At 37.0% G+C, this 16,134-nt stretch overlaps 2 protein-coding genes across 2 annotated transcripts in view; both read left to right on the plus strand.

Moving 5' to 3' along the window:
* Window positions 1-3,747: 3,747 nt before the first annotated feature.
* On the plus strand, window positions 3,748-6,432 carry CycK (cyclin K). Its single transcript, XM_067780623.1, has 2 exons — window positions 3,748-4,217; window positions 5,213-6,432. Exons 1-2 carry the CDS (start codon window positions 3,855-3,857, stop codon window positions 6,233-6,235), a joined length of 1,386 nt encoding a protein of 461 aa, XP_067636724.1. The 5' UTR covers window positions 3,748-3,854; the 3' UTR covers window positions 6,236-6,432.
* A 779-nt stretch (window positions 6,433-7,211) lies between these two features.
* Window positions 7,212-16,134, plus strand: part of comt (comatose) — a 42,101-nt gene continuing 33,178 nt past the window's right edge. The window contains exon 1 of the mRNA XM_067785294.1: window positions 7,212-7,367. The gene's annotated coding sequence lies outside the window, so the exon portion shown is untranslated. The remainder of the gene's footprint in view (window positions 7,368-16,134) is intronic.

Below are 16,134 nucleotides of genomic sequence, written 5' to 3' on the forward strand. Positions count from 1 at the left end.
TCTTCATACGAGGGATTCGGATCAGGCAAATTCAACGATCGCAATGTGAAACGAACAAATGTTTTTGTACACTTTCGAGCCTCTTAATATGGCACTCATGATATGGCTTCCAAATAAAGCAAGCATATTCAAGCTTAGAGCGAACAAGCGCAGTGAGCAATAATTTTAAAGTATAGGGATCGCTAAAGTCAGAGCTAAAGCGCCGAATGAAGGCCAGCACTGAATATGACCTAGCAATGGTAGCATTCAAGTGAGTTGTAAAAAAAAAATTCGAATCGAATATTACCCCTAAGTCTTTTATCTCGTTAAGGGTTGAGAGGCGGGTGCGGCTAATAAAATAAGAGTTGGGGAGATTATCGCGAGCTTTGGAGAAGGTAACATGAAAGCACTTACCAACATTTAGCGGCAGATTATTGGTATCACACCACACAGCGACATTGTCGAAGCCAGATTGGATCCTTTCCGCGTCAGAGGCATTCGTTCTGGTTTCAAAAACCTTTAAATATCAGCGTACAAAAGAAAATTAGAGTGCTGAAAGCAGGCTACCAAAAAGCAGCGGCCACAAAATGCAACCTTGCGGCACGCCGGAGGTGGCAACAAAGCTGGAGTCATTGGTGCCTTAAGCCGGAGTCATTGGTGCCGTATGTCGTATCGCTGTATCCGTATCCCTAACGTAATCAGCTGTTTATCGTTACGACGGTAAACCAAAACCCAATTGGTTGCCTACGATACGGTTACGACCTTAGCGGCACCAATAATCGATTGCATTGATTCTCATAAGGTTGGTCGAATCAGCTGTTAAAAGGTTACCGATACGGTTACCGATAAAGCACCAATGTCTCCAGCTTTATGTCGTATCGCTGTATCCGTATCCCTAACGTAATCAGCTGTTTATCGTTACGATGGTAAACCAAAACCCAATTGGTTGGCTACGATACGGTTACGACCTTAGCGGCACCAATAATCGATTGCATTGATTCTCATAAGATTGGTCGAATCAGCTGTTATTAGGTTACCGATACGGTTACCGATAAAACACCTATGTCTCCAGCTTAAAAAGCTATCATCCGGTGGCAAAATACTGAGCCAGATAAATAATTTTGCATGTAAATGCAACAACAACGATTTGAGCCAGATAGAAGTCTGGTTCAATTTGTGAGCCAGATAATTTGTTAATTACTTCTTTTTAGTTTGGCAAAGCTGCCTTTAATAAACCTACTTTTTCAAAAAAAGATGTCGCTGCTTAGCCTTTCGCCGTATGAGTTAAATGAAAAACAGCGGCGACATCTGCCTATCACATTTCACGTGTGCGAAAATTTCACGACATCTGCTTCTCAAGTCTCTCAATTATACAGATCATTCCCGTGAGAATTCAGCGTGAGCCGGAGCTGTGAAACTCACTGAAAGACGGCAAAAGAGTTAGAGTGAGTATTGTCAATTACAACAACACAACTCCGCTGTTGAAGATATGACCTTATCCAAGAAAGAAATGTTGAGTAGAAACCCAAAGAAAGCAATTTAGAAATTAGGATTGAGTGACTAACTTTATCAAATGCTTTTAAGAAATCAGTGTATACAGTATCGACTTGTAAACGATTATTAAACGCGGATAGGCAATAATCAGAGAAAATTGCTAAATTTGTCACAATGGATCTAAAGGACATGAAACCATGCTGATTGATACTGATTAGACGTTTTACCGCAAAATACATTTTTTGTTTCACAATATTCTCAAAAAGTTTTGAAATAGTCCACAACTTTGCTATGGGTCTATAATTGGCGACGTTATTTTTATTACCCGTCTTGAAAACTGGGCTAATGAAAATTATCTTCCATGCATCAATAAATCCACCACACTCGAGAAATTTGTTAAAAATAAGAAGTGGGATCGCCAATTCCACAAAATCTTTAAGGGATAAAGTCAAAGCGCCAAAGTTGATAGATGAGTCAGCCCAAACGGGGACCTCTGGCCGGACTTCCGTTTGCGCAACAAAGTTGGAGCGGCAAAAATCTGCAAAAAGATAAGCCGCTTCAGCAGGTGAAGAGGTATGCTCCGTATTATAGAATACTGATGCCGGAATGGTAGAGCATAACTTTTTGGATTTTACGTATTTCCAAAAACGCCTTAAGCTGGAGACATTGGTGCTTTATCGGTAACCGTATCGGTAACCGTTTAACAGCTGATTCGACCAACCTTATGAGAATCAATGCAATCGATTATTGGTGCCGCTAAAGTCGTAACCGTATCGTAGCCAACCAATTGGGTTTTGGTTTACCGTCGTAACGATAAACAGCTGATTACGTTAGGGATACGGATACAGCGATACGACATACGGCACCAATGACTCCGGCTTTAGGGTTATCCTTAATATCAAGTTCAAAGTTACGAACAAAATTCCTATGGAGTCTTTTGCCCAACACTTTAAATTTTTTAGAATAGTGAAGGAATCTAGATCTATAGACCATGGACTTAGTGAGTTTGAATTTTCTGAAGAATCTGTTTCTCAAATTCTTTAGCCGCTTCAGCTTTATGGTATACCATGGAATCTTGTAACAACGCACTTTTTTTCGAGGTATATTGTCAATACAAATTTGATTAAAAATAGTTTTAAAAATTTAGAAACAACTAGAAGGATCCTTTCCCAGAAAAAGAGACTCCCAGTCAGTGGACGAATGACAATAAGTAAATTCAACTTTAGCTAAATTGTTGCAGAATTACCTGAAACAAAAAAGTAAATAATCGGAAAAGAACACGAAATACTCAAATTTGTTAAGGAATTGGTTTACTTAAAAACTCATAGGCCCCTATTATGAGACAAATTCGATCTTCGACTGTGGTCGAAAGAGCTGATCGAACGAATTTTCATTCGGTATTACGACGCGCGTTCAATGAAGGCAAGCATTATTGTGAATTTCGATAAATTCATAAGTTCACAATAGCACATTTCCAATACTCTGTCAAATAAAATAGAATAAATAAACAAAAGCAGAACTAGTTATTAAATGCAAATATTAAAAATAAAAGTATGACTACAACGGAATTGTGGTTTGATGATTCGTCAGATGAAGAGGAAAGCTTACTGGAGCTAGCCAGAAGTAGGAGACAGGTAACATGGTTCAAATCCTTTTGAAGTGAATTCCACCACGTAAGTGTAGCTTTCTAAATAAGTTGTTAAATTGTTGAAATTATAAGTTTTGTTTATAGATTTATTCAAAATTTCTGACTGTCCAAAGAAGCGTTCATGGACTTGTTGTCCAGTACAGATGAACTGCTGCAGGAATGCACAAGAGCCGAGTATATTCCTAATATTTTTTAATTTTGGCAACAGTTTGTTCCATAATTGAAACCAGTCTTTCAAGCTGTTGCTTTGTACTCACGACCTTGGACCTATATAAAATTAATTTAAATAGTTTAAAATTACTAGTAGGTAGTAAAAAAGTAGAACATAAATACAAAAAACTTACATTTTAAACAATTTTTTTCTATTCGATACAGCATCGACTACAAATTTCTATTCGCTTGAAAATTAGAAACACAGCGAAAATTTCGACAGAGATGAGTTGTCATAATACCAATTTCAAATTCGATTTTCGATGTTCGATAGCCAGCGAAGATCGAAGATCGAATAATGCTCATAATAGGGGCCATATTCTGCAAAACTGGTTATAATTGGGGATTATGAAACTGAATTGAGTTTAATGTTTTCCAAGTGGTGGTAGCACTACACATAGAGGGTGACTCATATGACGTTATCTTTGCAAAAGATAAATTATTTGGTAAACACTTTCATAAAAAATTCGTGAAAAACTTTTACTGTCTAGTTCGAAGAATTATTTCCAAAAAAAGTATACCAATGAAAAACATGCCGTGCTGGTATTACGATAAGAAGGAATTGCGTGATACACCTTCCATACAAGATGGTATATCGTTTGAGACAGAGCGGCGATATCGTAAAGAAGGTGCACGCTTCATAATGAATTGCGGCACACAAATGGGATTAGGTCACAATACAATGGCAACTGGAGTTGTATACTTTCATCGTTTTTATATGTTTCATTCATTTAAAAGTTTTCCACGTTACGTGACGGCTTGCTGTTGCCTGTTTCTTGCGGGTAAAGTCGAAGAAACTCCAAAGAAATGTCGCGATATAATAAAAATAGCAAGAACAATGCTGACTGACACTTATTTTTATTCATTTGGTGATGATCCGAAGGAGGTAAGTACTGGGATTGAACATTTCTTTGATTTGTGTTTTTATTAAAAAAAGTTCAATAATCTGGCTGGAATTGTTTTTATGTCCGCTTAAGGGGCTTAGAATATTCCCGCCACTAAAATCCCAAGACCAAAATGTCGGAGAGCAAAACAAAAAATCATTGTTGTGTTAACAGTTCTAAAAATCGTTATCGATCCAGTCGGCTTTTAGCAGAATATGCTGTTAAGGCCGCTGGAGAGGGCTTTCCATATCGTAAGGACTCTTGAAGCTTTGGAGATTGTTTGTGTCTTAAAATCACATGAGAAGCTATCCGTTTTCATTTCCGGCCAAACCTATCAATAAATACTTAAAAAAGCACTTGATGAAGAATAATGGAGAACGGCCTGGACCCGCTGGTACCAGACGATGTTATACCATTACTGGAGAAGAAAAAACGCACCTCTGAGACGAGATTTGGAATTGATTTTTGCGAATTTTTTTGCATTTGGTCAACAGTCAAATGCATTATATGTAATTATGAAATGCGTTGATGCATCGAGATGAGAAGGTGCGAAGTGATTGGATGAACGATATGAGGACACCTTTAACAACCTGTGTATCAATTTATCAACAATCTCAACACAGTGCTCAATAGGTAAAGATCGACTTGGGACGATGCGTTTAAAGATATTTATTATCTGCTCGTTCTTGTTTCTGTAACTGGAAAAACACTCACCGAAAGTTTATTACCTGAAGAGTATTACGCATGTGGACAATCCTTTGCCGGTTTTGCACACTGGTACACTTCCTTACTAACACTATAGTACCAGTCGACAGCCGCAGTAATGGTTTTATATAGTGAACCTTCTAGTATTTTGATTTTAAGAATGCCTTAGCATAAGAGAATTTTTCGTTCTTTATCATTTAATACACCATTCATTTAATATGACAAACATACAATATTCTCTTTCGTAATTTATATCAGTGAATAATTTCCTCGTCCTCGTCAATATTTCCAGGAAGTTATGACATTGGAACGTATTTTGCTGCAAACTATCAAATTCGATTTACAAGTGGAGCATCCATATACATTTTTACTGAAATATGCGAAATGCTTTCGTGGCGATCAAGTTAAATTACAAAAAATGGTACAAATGGCATGGAACTTTGTAAATGATTCGCTAAGTACGGTTGTATGTTTGCAATGGGAACCCGAGATAATCGCCGTAGCATTAATCCATCTAGCTAGTAAACTGAGTAAATTCACAGTGGTTGATTGGATTGGGAGACAACCGAGTCATAACCGTTGGTGGGATATGTTCGTATCGGATGTAACAATGGAAATACTCGAAGATATATGTCATCAAGTGCTAGATTTATATCAACCTAGTCAAAAGGACACACCCGAAACGAATAGCCCACCCCAAAAGCCACCCAGTCGTGCCGATAGTCCTACACCAACGAAACCGGTTTTACCGACGTCAAGTAGCAGTGGTTCACCAGCTGGCAAAGTCAAACCAACGCCAGTAAGTACTCTAAACCCATCGACAACTATCGCCGCATCTGCTGCAATACCCATAATAGGAGAGCAGCTTAGTAATATACAAAGCATTAAATCGCTGGCGAATTCGGGTCCAATTGGTCCCACAGCTACAGAGCCCTCCGTTGCCGCTGCAATACCAACAGTTGGTATGTCGTCAACAAGTTATCACAATATTTATCCGCCATCATCAGCAACACATCAAATACACTCACTGTATAACTCTGCAACACCTGCCCCGCCACAACCGCCTTCGCATAATTATATCGGTCCGACAGGTCCTTCGAATATCGTGCCACCACCGATTCCACCACTAATGGGTGGTTCTTATGGCATGGCACCTAGTGGTGGACCTTGGGGAGGACCTTCGTTAAACTCAAATTCGCATTATGCTTCAAATTTGCCTCAATCCATGGCGCCGGGCGGTGGTAGCGGTGGTGGTGCGCCACCTCAGCATGGTTACCAGGGATCGTCACAATATTCAAGACGCAGTTATATGTGATTATGAACTAATTATGTAAGTCGTTAGAAAACAAAAATGGTTTTTTAATTTTTGATATAGCATTTAGAATTAAGCAAACACTGCGCAGTTAAGCAGTGTTTGAAATTTGCATAAGATTGTATGATACGTGCCCAAACTAATGGGAATAAAATGTGCTGAAATCTAAAAACTGTCGGTATTTAGCCGCCGATATCATATATGGCCTGTAATTGTTAGTGTTTCAGCCGCGAAAGCATAAGGAGGCTCCGCTTCTCAGACGGGGACGTTAGCACTAAATACTTAGAGCTGTACCCACTGAATACCCATTTCGGTAGAAGGTAAATCCAATAGAGTCCAAATGATATGCGATATCCACCGCTTGTATGTTTAGCATACATTAAATTCCCTGGTAAGTGCTGTGCTTGATACCAATAAGTGCCAGTCGTTGTACTGACACTAATGTTTTGGAAATCATCGGAGGCTCCAGCACGTTTCATCAGACCAGCACAACATAAAACAAAATCGGCTTGACCAACCGTCTCATAAAACCAGTGTATTACCCTTGTTGAGAGTCTCCAACTACAACCGGAGGCCCATTTGCTTCAGCACAAGGGAGTCTATGCCTTCCTAGTTCTACCCTTTACATTGGACCTCCAGAACAGCTTCCTGCTTAAAGGAAAAAAAAATTCTTAACGCGACCATCGGACTTGTACCGAATTAATAACCGGCAAAGGACTGCCAACTTCCGTAAAACTCCCGTGGATCTTCCAGGGCGAATAATGCGCACTGTTCCAAACCAATTATAAGTTTTTTGAATGCTTCAGGAGAAGGGTCGGCTGCTAATCCGACTCATAAAAATAGCCCTAGTCCGGTCTAATGCAGAATACGAGATCCACAGTATTTTCTCCCAAATTACAAAACAATTCAAAAGATTATTCGAACTATGGTCTGACGTTTGCTAAAGGTCGAAATACAAAAAGCACATTTTATTTTTCTCACATCTGGTAACATTCATGTCTTTGTCATCAGCAATTTACAAGTAGCAATAATTGGTGATTTTATTTGCTGAAAAGTGTTTATAATTGTGCCAAAACATTAGCATAAAAATAGTGAAAATCAAGCCTACAAGAGCCAGTGTCACTAAAGCAAATTCGTGAGTATTTTCCACAAAAAAAAAATGAACGCAATTCTTTCACCAATCGCATAGCTACAATTCGTATCTCACAAGGAACATATTTCTGTGAAACATTTTGATCTCCGTAATCAGCATTGAATTGAATCATTATTTGTTGTTTCCGCCTCTATTTGTTTTTCCCCGGATTCCTGCGCCGGTAGTGTTTTGAAATATTAGCCCAGTGACGTGGAGGTCAATTGGTGTTATTTAGAAAGTAGTGATTACGGCGAACGCCGCGTATGCACAGGTGTTCTGCACAGAAATACTACGGATAGCGCCCCGCATTTTGAAAGGCTCGAGTTATATCTTCGCTTTATCCTCAATCCTGTTGCAATTAGGTGACTGACATATTCATAAGTATGTATATCTATGCTGTTGTGTGTGGATTCAAATGAGGTAATTTAGGTTCATAACTTGCTTTAGCGATTTATATTTTTGGTAAATGTGTTAAAATGCAAATGTAAACAAACAGCACTGTTCGAATGTCATGCGGCACAAACGCCATTAAGCGCAACTGTTTATTATAGCATGCGACTATTTTTACTAGCATGCCACTTTATATTGTGTCGAGCAGTGTTGTCAACACTTCTTTATACCTTATTTAGACTGCGCCAAATGCCCCATTTCTTTTGACATTTCCTTAATAAAAGCAACCCGGTACATGATGTAATAATAAAGATGATGTCAACAACATAACCTCACTTTTTCGCAGGCATGCTTAACCAACGAACCGATATCATTTCGTTACGATAATTAACGTTAATAAACGAAACAAAGTCATTTCGTTTCGTTTATTAACGTTAAAAACGTCAAATTAACGAAATGATTTCGTTTCGTTTTCTGCCATATCAAAACGGAATCAAATCGTTTATGTTCATTATTAATTTCAAACTATGCTGGCAAAGCTGATTGATGGCGGAGTCATTAAAGGTGAAAGCAATAGCCAAGCTGATTGCAACTTTTCTCATGAATTTTGACAGTACGAACATTTCTCAGAGTGTTTTTGACATTACCACCAACGAATTACACAAACAAATTATATGGAGTTTGTGTGTGTATGTGCGCTCGTTGTTACCACCTTACGGCTTCACCATGGCTATAGCATTGCCAGCACAATTCAAACATAAAGTATCACGTTTTTGTTAACGTTTTTAACGTTAACGAAAGCTTTTCGTTTCGGATAAAAACGAGATACAATTTATCTTGATAATTTCTTTATCGATAATATTTCGAAGTGTTTCAACGGAAACGGTGGAAATTTTTTGATAAACGATTAGCTTAACGTTAAGGTGCATCCCTGCTTTTTCGGCAGCTCTAAATGCCAGTATTTACGTGTATTTCAAAAGTAATCACCCCTATTCTGCATTTCGATTACGTTCCCGTTCTACGCTCCGCTTTAATCGAAGTTTGGTATTCTGCATTACGACGGAATCGTAAAGAGAAGAGGAAGAGCAAATGATTTTTCGAAATCAGCTGTTGGTACGGAATGTGTGAACATTGGAACAAAATAAATTAATGAAAATTTGTAAAAAACACTGAAAAACGTTTATATTTTATTATCCACGCCATTTTGTACAAAAAAAAGCAATAGAATATATTGCCGCAGTGTTATTTTTTTGAGTGAAGTGTTTTCATAATTATAAGTGTGTTTTTGTCGTTCTTTTGGCCAATTCCCCGCCGTGGCCACCAAGTTTTGTTAAAACGGATTCCTGCACGAATATAGTTGACATTTTCTGAATTTTAATGATGCTAATTTCATTGCACTGGCCTAAAATACTTTATAAAGGTTTATTATTCTTTCCGCAAGGATTGTTAACGTTTTCGCTTCACCTTCCTCTACGCCGGCAGCTTGCTTTGGCATATAATTGGACCCAACGAACAGACACAAATTATAGCTGTCTATTATAATGGAATCAATAGCCACGGCTTTATTTATGGAGTTGGAAAGTAACGCATACGAAAATTGCCAGGCGAGAATGGAAAGGCAAATATTGCGAGATTTGTGTAATCCATTTGAGATGAGTGACGAATTGTAAGAAATTGAACTTAAAAGTGGTAAAGTTTAATGATCAAAAAAACTTTCGACTTAACAAGGATGCTTTGAAGTATGTGTTAGATACTTTTGCGGGGCAAATACGTCCAAGGACTTCGACATCGACATGTTGTTTTTGACCTGGAAACATAAAAAACAATCATCATCAAGCCTTCTACGTTTCTTAACAAGTTTTACTTACATTTTTGTTAAAATTCTGTTATAAATTAATAAAAAATAAAAATAAAATATTTTTCCGCCAACTAATTTGCAACTTAGAAAAACGGAACTACGATCGAAATGCAGAATACAAAAAATCGAACGATTCGAAGTTGGATCGAAAGAGATTGGAACACAGAATACCAAAATTGCCAAATCGAAAAAATTCCAATCCAAGTCGAAATGCAGAATAGGGTTGAATAAATTTGGTTTGTTTAATTTTTCGTACAAATTCTTCAAATAAATTAGTTTTCAATTTTGTCTATATTCTGTTAGGGAATACAAAGTTACGTTAATCTTTTTGGCTAAACAATTCTGTTGTTGTTGTTGTAGCGATACGGTTGCTCCCCGAAGGTTTAGGGAGTGATCGATGTGATGGTCCTTTGCCGTTTACAGATCCGGTACGCTCCGGTAACACAGCATCATTAAGGTGCTGGCCCGACCATCTCGGGAACGATTTATATGGCCACATTAAACCTTCAGGCCAATCCGGTATTTTAGTCGCCTCTTACGACAGGCATACCTACCGCGGGTATATTCTAACCCCCTGACCCGCTGGGTTAGCTAAACAATTCTAGTAACGGCTTATATAGTTATAACATTTCTATACTATACGTTTAGAAATAGTTATAATATTTCTAAACGTATAGTAAAATCTACTACGAATGTAGTAGAACTCTAAGGCAGTTCTGTATGATAGACAACCCTCTAAATTATGCATGCCGAACTTGTTCGAATAAGGGAAAACATTAACGGAATGAAAGCACCTGAATATTCATTTCATCATGACCCGGTAGAAACACACGCCCAAACACATTCGACTTTTGTGTCGTTTTAGGCCTGCGTCACCTTCAATTTTTCCTGACCACAACGAACGCAAAAAAAAAAAAAAACATTATTGTTTGTCATGTTATAATATAAGAAAAAAAATTTTTTTTTTGAACACGAGTACAAAATTATGTTTAAATTTGATTGAATGGCGATGGAAATTTGTAGATTTTCCAGGAAGTGCGGAAATTTTGAGAACTAGATTACAATCCCAGAACTCTTTTTGTGTTGCTTTAATCAAAACACCTACCAGGTATATCCGTTTCTGATTATATTACCATTTTCCCGCATTGATAAAAATTTCAAATTTCTCAACTGCACACATACATATTTTTATTTTTTTTTGATTTCCTTTTGTTCTGAGAATGATTTTTAAATATTATATTGTGCAGAAACCTAAACAAAAATCATTGTCGTGCAGAAGAGAGAACGGTTATACACTTACAAGGTATCAGGGCGTTACCTGCGGACTGAGAACATAGCAACTAAAACGCAAATTTGATTAAAAAATAAAGATGTTGCATACGCGAACTTCAGTGGAAAGCAGCGGAGCTTCACAAAATTCTATTAGGTCACTTCCACCACACCAAAAACTTTAACACGATTTTTAACATAATTTAAGCACTCAAAATACACTGAATGGAGTTTTAGAGAGTAAAAATTAAAATTCTGAACAGATTAGCTCAATAAAAAGTGTACAAATAATTGTTAAATAATAAATACAGACAGTGGTACATTAACAAATTGTGCTGCGGTAAGTGGTGAATGTGACCTACTAGAATTTTGTGAAGCTCGCTTCACACTATTTTTCGTCCCTGCAACATCTCTATCTTAAAATTGTCTCTGTAAAACGTTTGTGTTCAAGGTTGACGCAACGAAAGCGCAGTAGTCGAATGTGTTTGGGTCTTAAAAGCCCCGTCACATAAGCAGTTTTTCATATAGATGCGTTTAACCTCAATCTTATGCATTATGAGTAGATTGCAAGTATTTTTGTGGAGAACGGTAGATTATGTGACACTGACATGGAAAAGTAGCCAACTTGCAACTTTTGTTGCAAGCAAAGCATAAGAATTTGATATTTGCCTTGGCTAAGGGTGCTGGCACATTTTGCAAGTGAAATTATTTATCCCACTGGTTGGTAAATTTTCTAACATTTTTCGCAATTAAAATCTGCAATATAATGCCGATTTCACACAAAGGCTTAATGAAATAATTAGTAAAGTTTTCTACATTATAGCCCTAATTTAACTCAATCTTCCATACAAAATACAAATTCTTAATTATCTCATTATTGCTTTATTGAATGCCTAATCGAGTGAAAAATCCAGTCGGTTTTGCTTGGTGCTTCGAATTTTATTGTCAATGTAAATAACAATCAAAAATAAATTAATTTCAATAATTTACGAAAAATAGGAAAACACGAAAAAATTTAAAATCGCTGCATTTGCTGCAAAAGATAATATGGCTTTTTCGAAAATAGGCACATATTTGGTTAGGTGCAACATCTATGGGTAGTTGCGCATGCATTTTATTTTGATTGTATTTATAGTTAAGAAGGAAACGGCTACATTCCATTTTAACTATTTTTTGTAAAAACGATATATTTTCTTGGGGCTGCTGACAGATGATGTTGGCTTAATGAAGCAAAAGATCCTGTATGAAAAGGGAAGCTTAATCATTTCATTAAATAGAATTTTAATTCGATTAAGTTTCTGTGTGAAAACGGTATAACAAAGGAATACGACACAAAATATGTTAGCAAGAATTTTTGTTGTATAAGGAGAAAATGCTTCACGAAATAAACTTCAATTGCCAAGTCTGAAGTTCCTTCATATTTATAAACGCTAAATCTTGGTAGATTGTGGCGATGTTACTGGAATGCATTCATTATGGCGCGGCCTTAAGTGCTGTACCAGAGTTACAAAAAGTAGTTCGCACTTGTTTTTTTTTAAGCCAAACTAACACAGAAACTGGGCACGTATTACGATCCGTGATCGAAACCCATTTTTTGAATCACAACAGCTCTGAAATGGTGGATCGGATTAATGACGTACGTGAACTAGCGGCAAATAGTACTCGTTAGATTTAGAACTTATTCAGCTCAATTCTAAATATTCCCTCCGAATTTTGTTCTCGCAATTTTTTATTACCGCAGAAAAATTCCTGCAATTCTTTTCTCCTAGGGAGAACAATAATTGGGGAATAGGAATTTCGAATTTGGAATTTCGTTGCGCATTGCGCAGAATAATGTAGTAGAATGTACATATTTTTGCACAAATTTGTACAAATAAGTGTTCTTTCTTAAAAGTACCAATTTACTTTAACTATTTTTATGCATTCCCAATTGAAAACTCCTAAGAAATGGCAGAGAAATCTCCCTCTCACGCACATTCATAATACCTACTTTTCTCCCATAAGCGGTTTCCGCTTTTTCGAACATTGTTCAGAATAAGAGGAAAGGGAGAAGTGAGAAAACTCACAAGGAATTTTTATTTAGAATACGAGAAATGGGAGAAGGGAAAAACTTCGCAGAGAATTTATGCTTAGAATTGGGCTGTTTATAATTTTTAGAAATAGTTTGAAAGTTGCATAGATATCGTTTGAGTGAAAATGGTTTTCAGTCACTGATCGTTAAACGTAATACCGGCCGTGCTTTTATTTTTTTTTTCTCTTTTTTATCATACTCTTAGGCCCGGTTTTTCAGTAGTTGGTTAAGCTAAGCTTAAACTAAGTTTGCGTAAACTCTAGTCAAATTAAAACTCCAGTTAAACTGCTGAGCAGTTTTTCAGTCACAGTTTAAGGCCGCCTTTGGGGTATGCTGTTTTGTGCGGCAACATTTGCTGTCATCCAGTGAGTTTTACAGCTCCGGCTCACGCTCAATTCTCACGGGAATGCTCTGGATCATTGAGAGACTTGAGAAGCAGATGTCGTGAAATTTTCGCACACGTGAAATGTGATAGGCAGATGTCGCCGCTGTTTTTCATTTAACTCATACGGCGAAAGGCTAAGCAGCGACATCTATTTTTGAAAAAGTGCGTTTATTAAAGGCATCGTTGCCAAACTAAAAAGAAGTAGTTAACAAATTATCTGGCTCACAAATTGAACCAGACTTCTATCTGGATTTATCTGGCTCAAATCGTTGTTGTTGCATTTACATGCAAAATTATTTATCTGGCTCCGGATTTTGCCACCGGATGATGGCTATTGGTTTTTTATTATAAAGATAATTTGTAGATACGGCAACAGGTGTATTTTGTTTACCCAACAAACATGGAAAAAAAGTTCTCCAGCGAAATATATACATATCTAGTTCCGGTAGTGATATCCAACATCATTATTTAATTATTCTTAAACCGGATAGTTCTCGAGTTGATATTCAACTTAATTATCCAATCACCTTTGAGAAATTTTGTAAAATTAAAAGTTTTCAAGTTTATATCCAACGTCATTAATATTTTCCAATTATTATCCTAATTTTGAGAGATTTTGAGAAATGTACAGTTCTCAAATGAATATTGAACACATTTTTACAGTTGATATCCTATATTGCATAGCGAGTTGAGGTGGAGTTGAAAAAAATCTCAAAGGTGGTACCACCAAAACCAACAGCTGTTTATTGTGAGAAATAAACAGCTGGTTGATAGCAGTAATGAAGCGCAATTAATCAAAAATAAATTATATAGGTGGCCGCCGTGGTGTGATGCTAGCGTGCTCCGTATAGCACACGGAATATCCTGGGTTCACTATCCGGGCAAAGCCACATCAAAGTTCTATAAACAAGGTTTTTCAATTAGTAGAAAATTTGTCTAAGCGGGGTCGCCCCTCGGCAGTGTTTGGCAAGCACTTCGAGTGTATTTATGCCATCAAAAGCTCTCAGTGAAAACTCATCTGCCTTGCAGATGCCGTTCGGAGTCGGCATAAAACAAGTAGGTCCCGTCCGGCCAGAAGCTCTGTCTAAAATCTCTTCGGAGGCTAGCGTGTCACATTTATTTATTTTTTAATTAATATATATTTCATTTTAGTTTCGTGAAAACACTGTAATATGGAATCTTACATCAAGTTAGAGAACCACAAGTTGGTAATTAAATTTTTTCTACTTAAGTAATAACATTTTTTGCTTTATAAAAAATTCCCTCTTTTGCTGAGTACGCTATGATTCTCGAGTTGAGCTACTGTTTCGAAACAACTCTTGAGATTTTAGAAGTATGTCTAGTTATGAACATGAGCTCTAATGGTACTCAAGCCCATATACTTGTTGGGTATATTCGACGTCTTTTAACGAACACAAATCACCTATAGGTTAACTAGAGTTTAACTCTGCCAGATCGGCCGCTTAACTAAGCTCAGCTTAAACTTCAGTTAAAGTGGACTAACAAACTGCAGAATAAGTTTAAGCGTAGTTTAACTGACAAACTGAGTTGAACTTGTACTGAAAAACTGGGCCTTATTAAGTCAATTACGTCAGTGCATTTTGTGATGAATTGGTGTCCTCGCAATCGAGTCTTTCAGCAGAGGTTAAGCGTTACCAAAGTAAACGCATTCAAATTACTTGTTTTGAGGTAATATAGCGCCTAGCTGGTAACAAAAAAATTAGTTTACAAACAATATTAGCATTTGTCTACGCGAAATTCAGGTCACATTTTAATTTTATTCCTAATCATGATGGAATAAAACCAGACAGGTAAAGTCAGTAGTACATAAACAAAAGTTTGATGGCAGTCATTATTCGGTCATATTTTAAAGTAGTAGGGAGGGAAATGCTTTGTACTAGTTTGCTACTTTTTTACTACTTTAATAATGAAATGTGTCTAAGGCCCGGTTTATCAGCTAAGCTTAAACTAAGTTTGCTTAAACTCTAGTCAAATTTAAATTCCATTTAAAATACTAAGCAGTTGGATTTTTTATTATCTAGATAATTTGTAGATACCATGGTATAAATATTACCAGGTAAAACCATTTACTCTTCTTGGCGGCCATATTGGTTTTTTGATTTTTAAAAAAATTTTAAAATCACTCTTTTAAACTTTGTGGAAATGCCAAACCAAAGTAAAGACAAAAAATTGTTGGTTTGACATTTTTCACTTTTTAAATGCCAAAAAAAATAAAATGCTATAAGTGAAAAAATATTTCGAAAATTTTTGAAATCGTTTTTTATGTATATGGCAAAAAAATTAGTTACCAATATAATGGATGCCTCAACACGTCCTATTTTTGCAAAGGGACAAAAGAAAAGGCCTTACTTATTAACCTCTTCTAATTAAGAAGCGAATGTTGGAGACCACCCCTACTGATTTTTCATTCATCCTTCTTCACTTGGTTGATACGTCTTCAGGGGGCACCAAGAGAGATCAAAGTCTTCCCCCACCTGATTCTCCGACCCCAGTGGAGATCTTCCCATAACTTGCCCACGCCACCAAAAACGCTGTAGCTCTTCGCAGCTTAGCTAAACATCATCGCCCAGTTGAAGTATGATAGTTCGTGGAGGCTGAATTTACCGGCTGAACGGCCAAAGTCTGCCGCCGTGGTGTAGAGCTAGTGTGTTGGCCTATCCATCAAAAATATTTAAGAAAATTTGTATAAATGGTATTGATTGTCCGTCGGCATTACCTTGGCACCAAAAGTTCGTCCGAATTAGCAGATACATTTTGGGTCGGCACAAAACATGCA

The sequence above is a fragment of the Eurosta solidaginis genome, chromosome 4 (genome assembly GCF_040869045.1).
Source record: "Eurosta solidaginis isolate ZX-2024a chromosome 4, ASM4086904v1, whole genome shotgun sequence".
NCBI classification, from domain to species: domain Eukaryota; kingdom Metazoa; phylum Arthropoda; class Insecta; order Diptera; family Tephritidae; genus Eurosta; species Eurosta solidaginis.

Bases quoted from the DNA above. Each gene is read 5' to 3' on its own strand.
- CycK (XM_067780623.1), top strand. From the start codon at position 3,855: ATGAAAAACATGCCGTGCTGGTATTACGATAAGAAGGAATTGCGTGAT. The intron at 4,218-5,212 runs GTAAGTACTGGG...CAATATTTCCAG, and splicing joins TTGGTGATGATCCGAAGGAG to GAAGTTATGACATTGGAACG.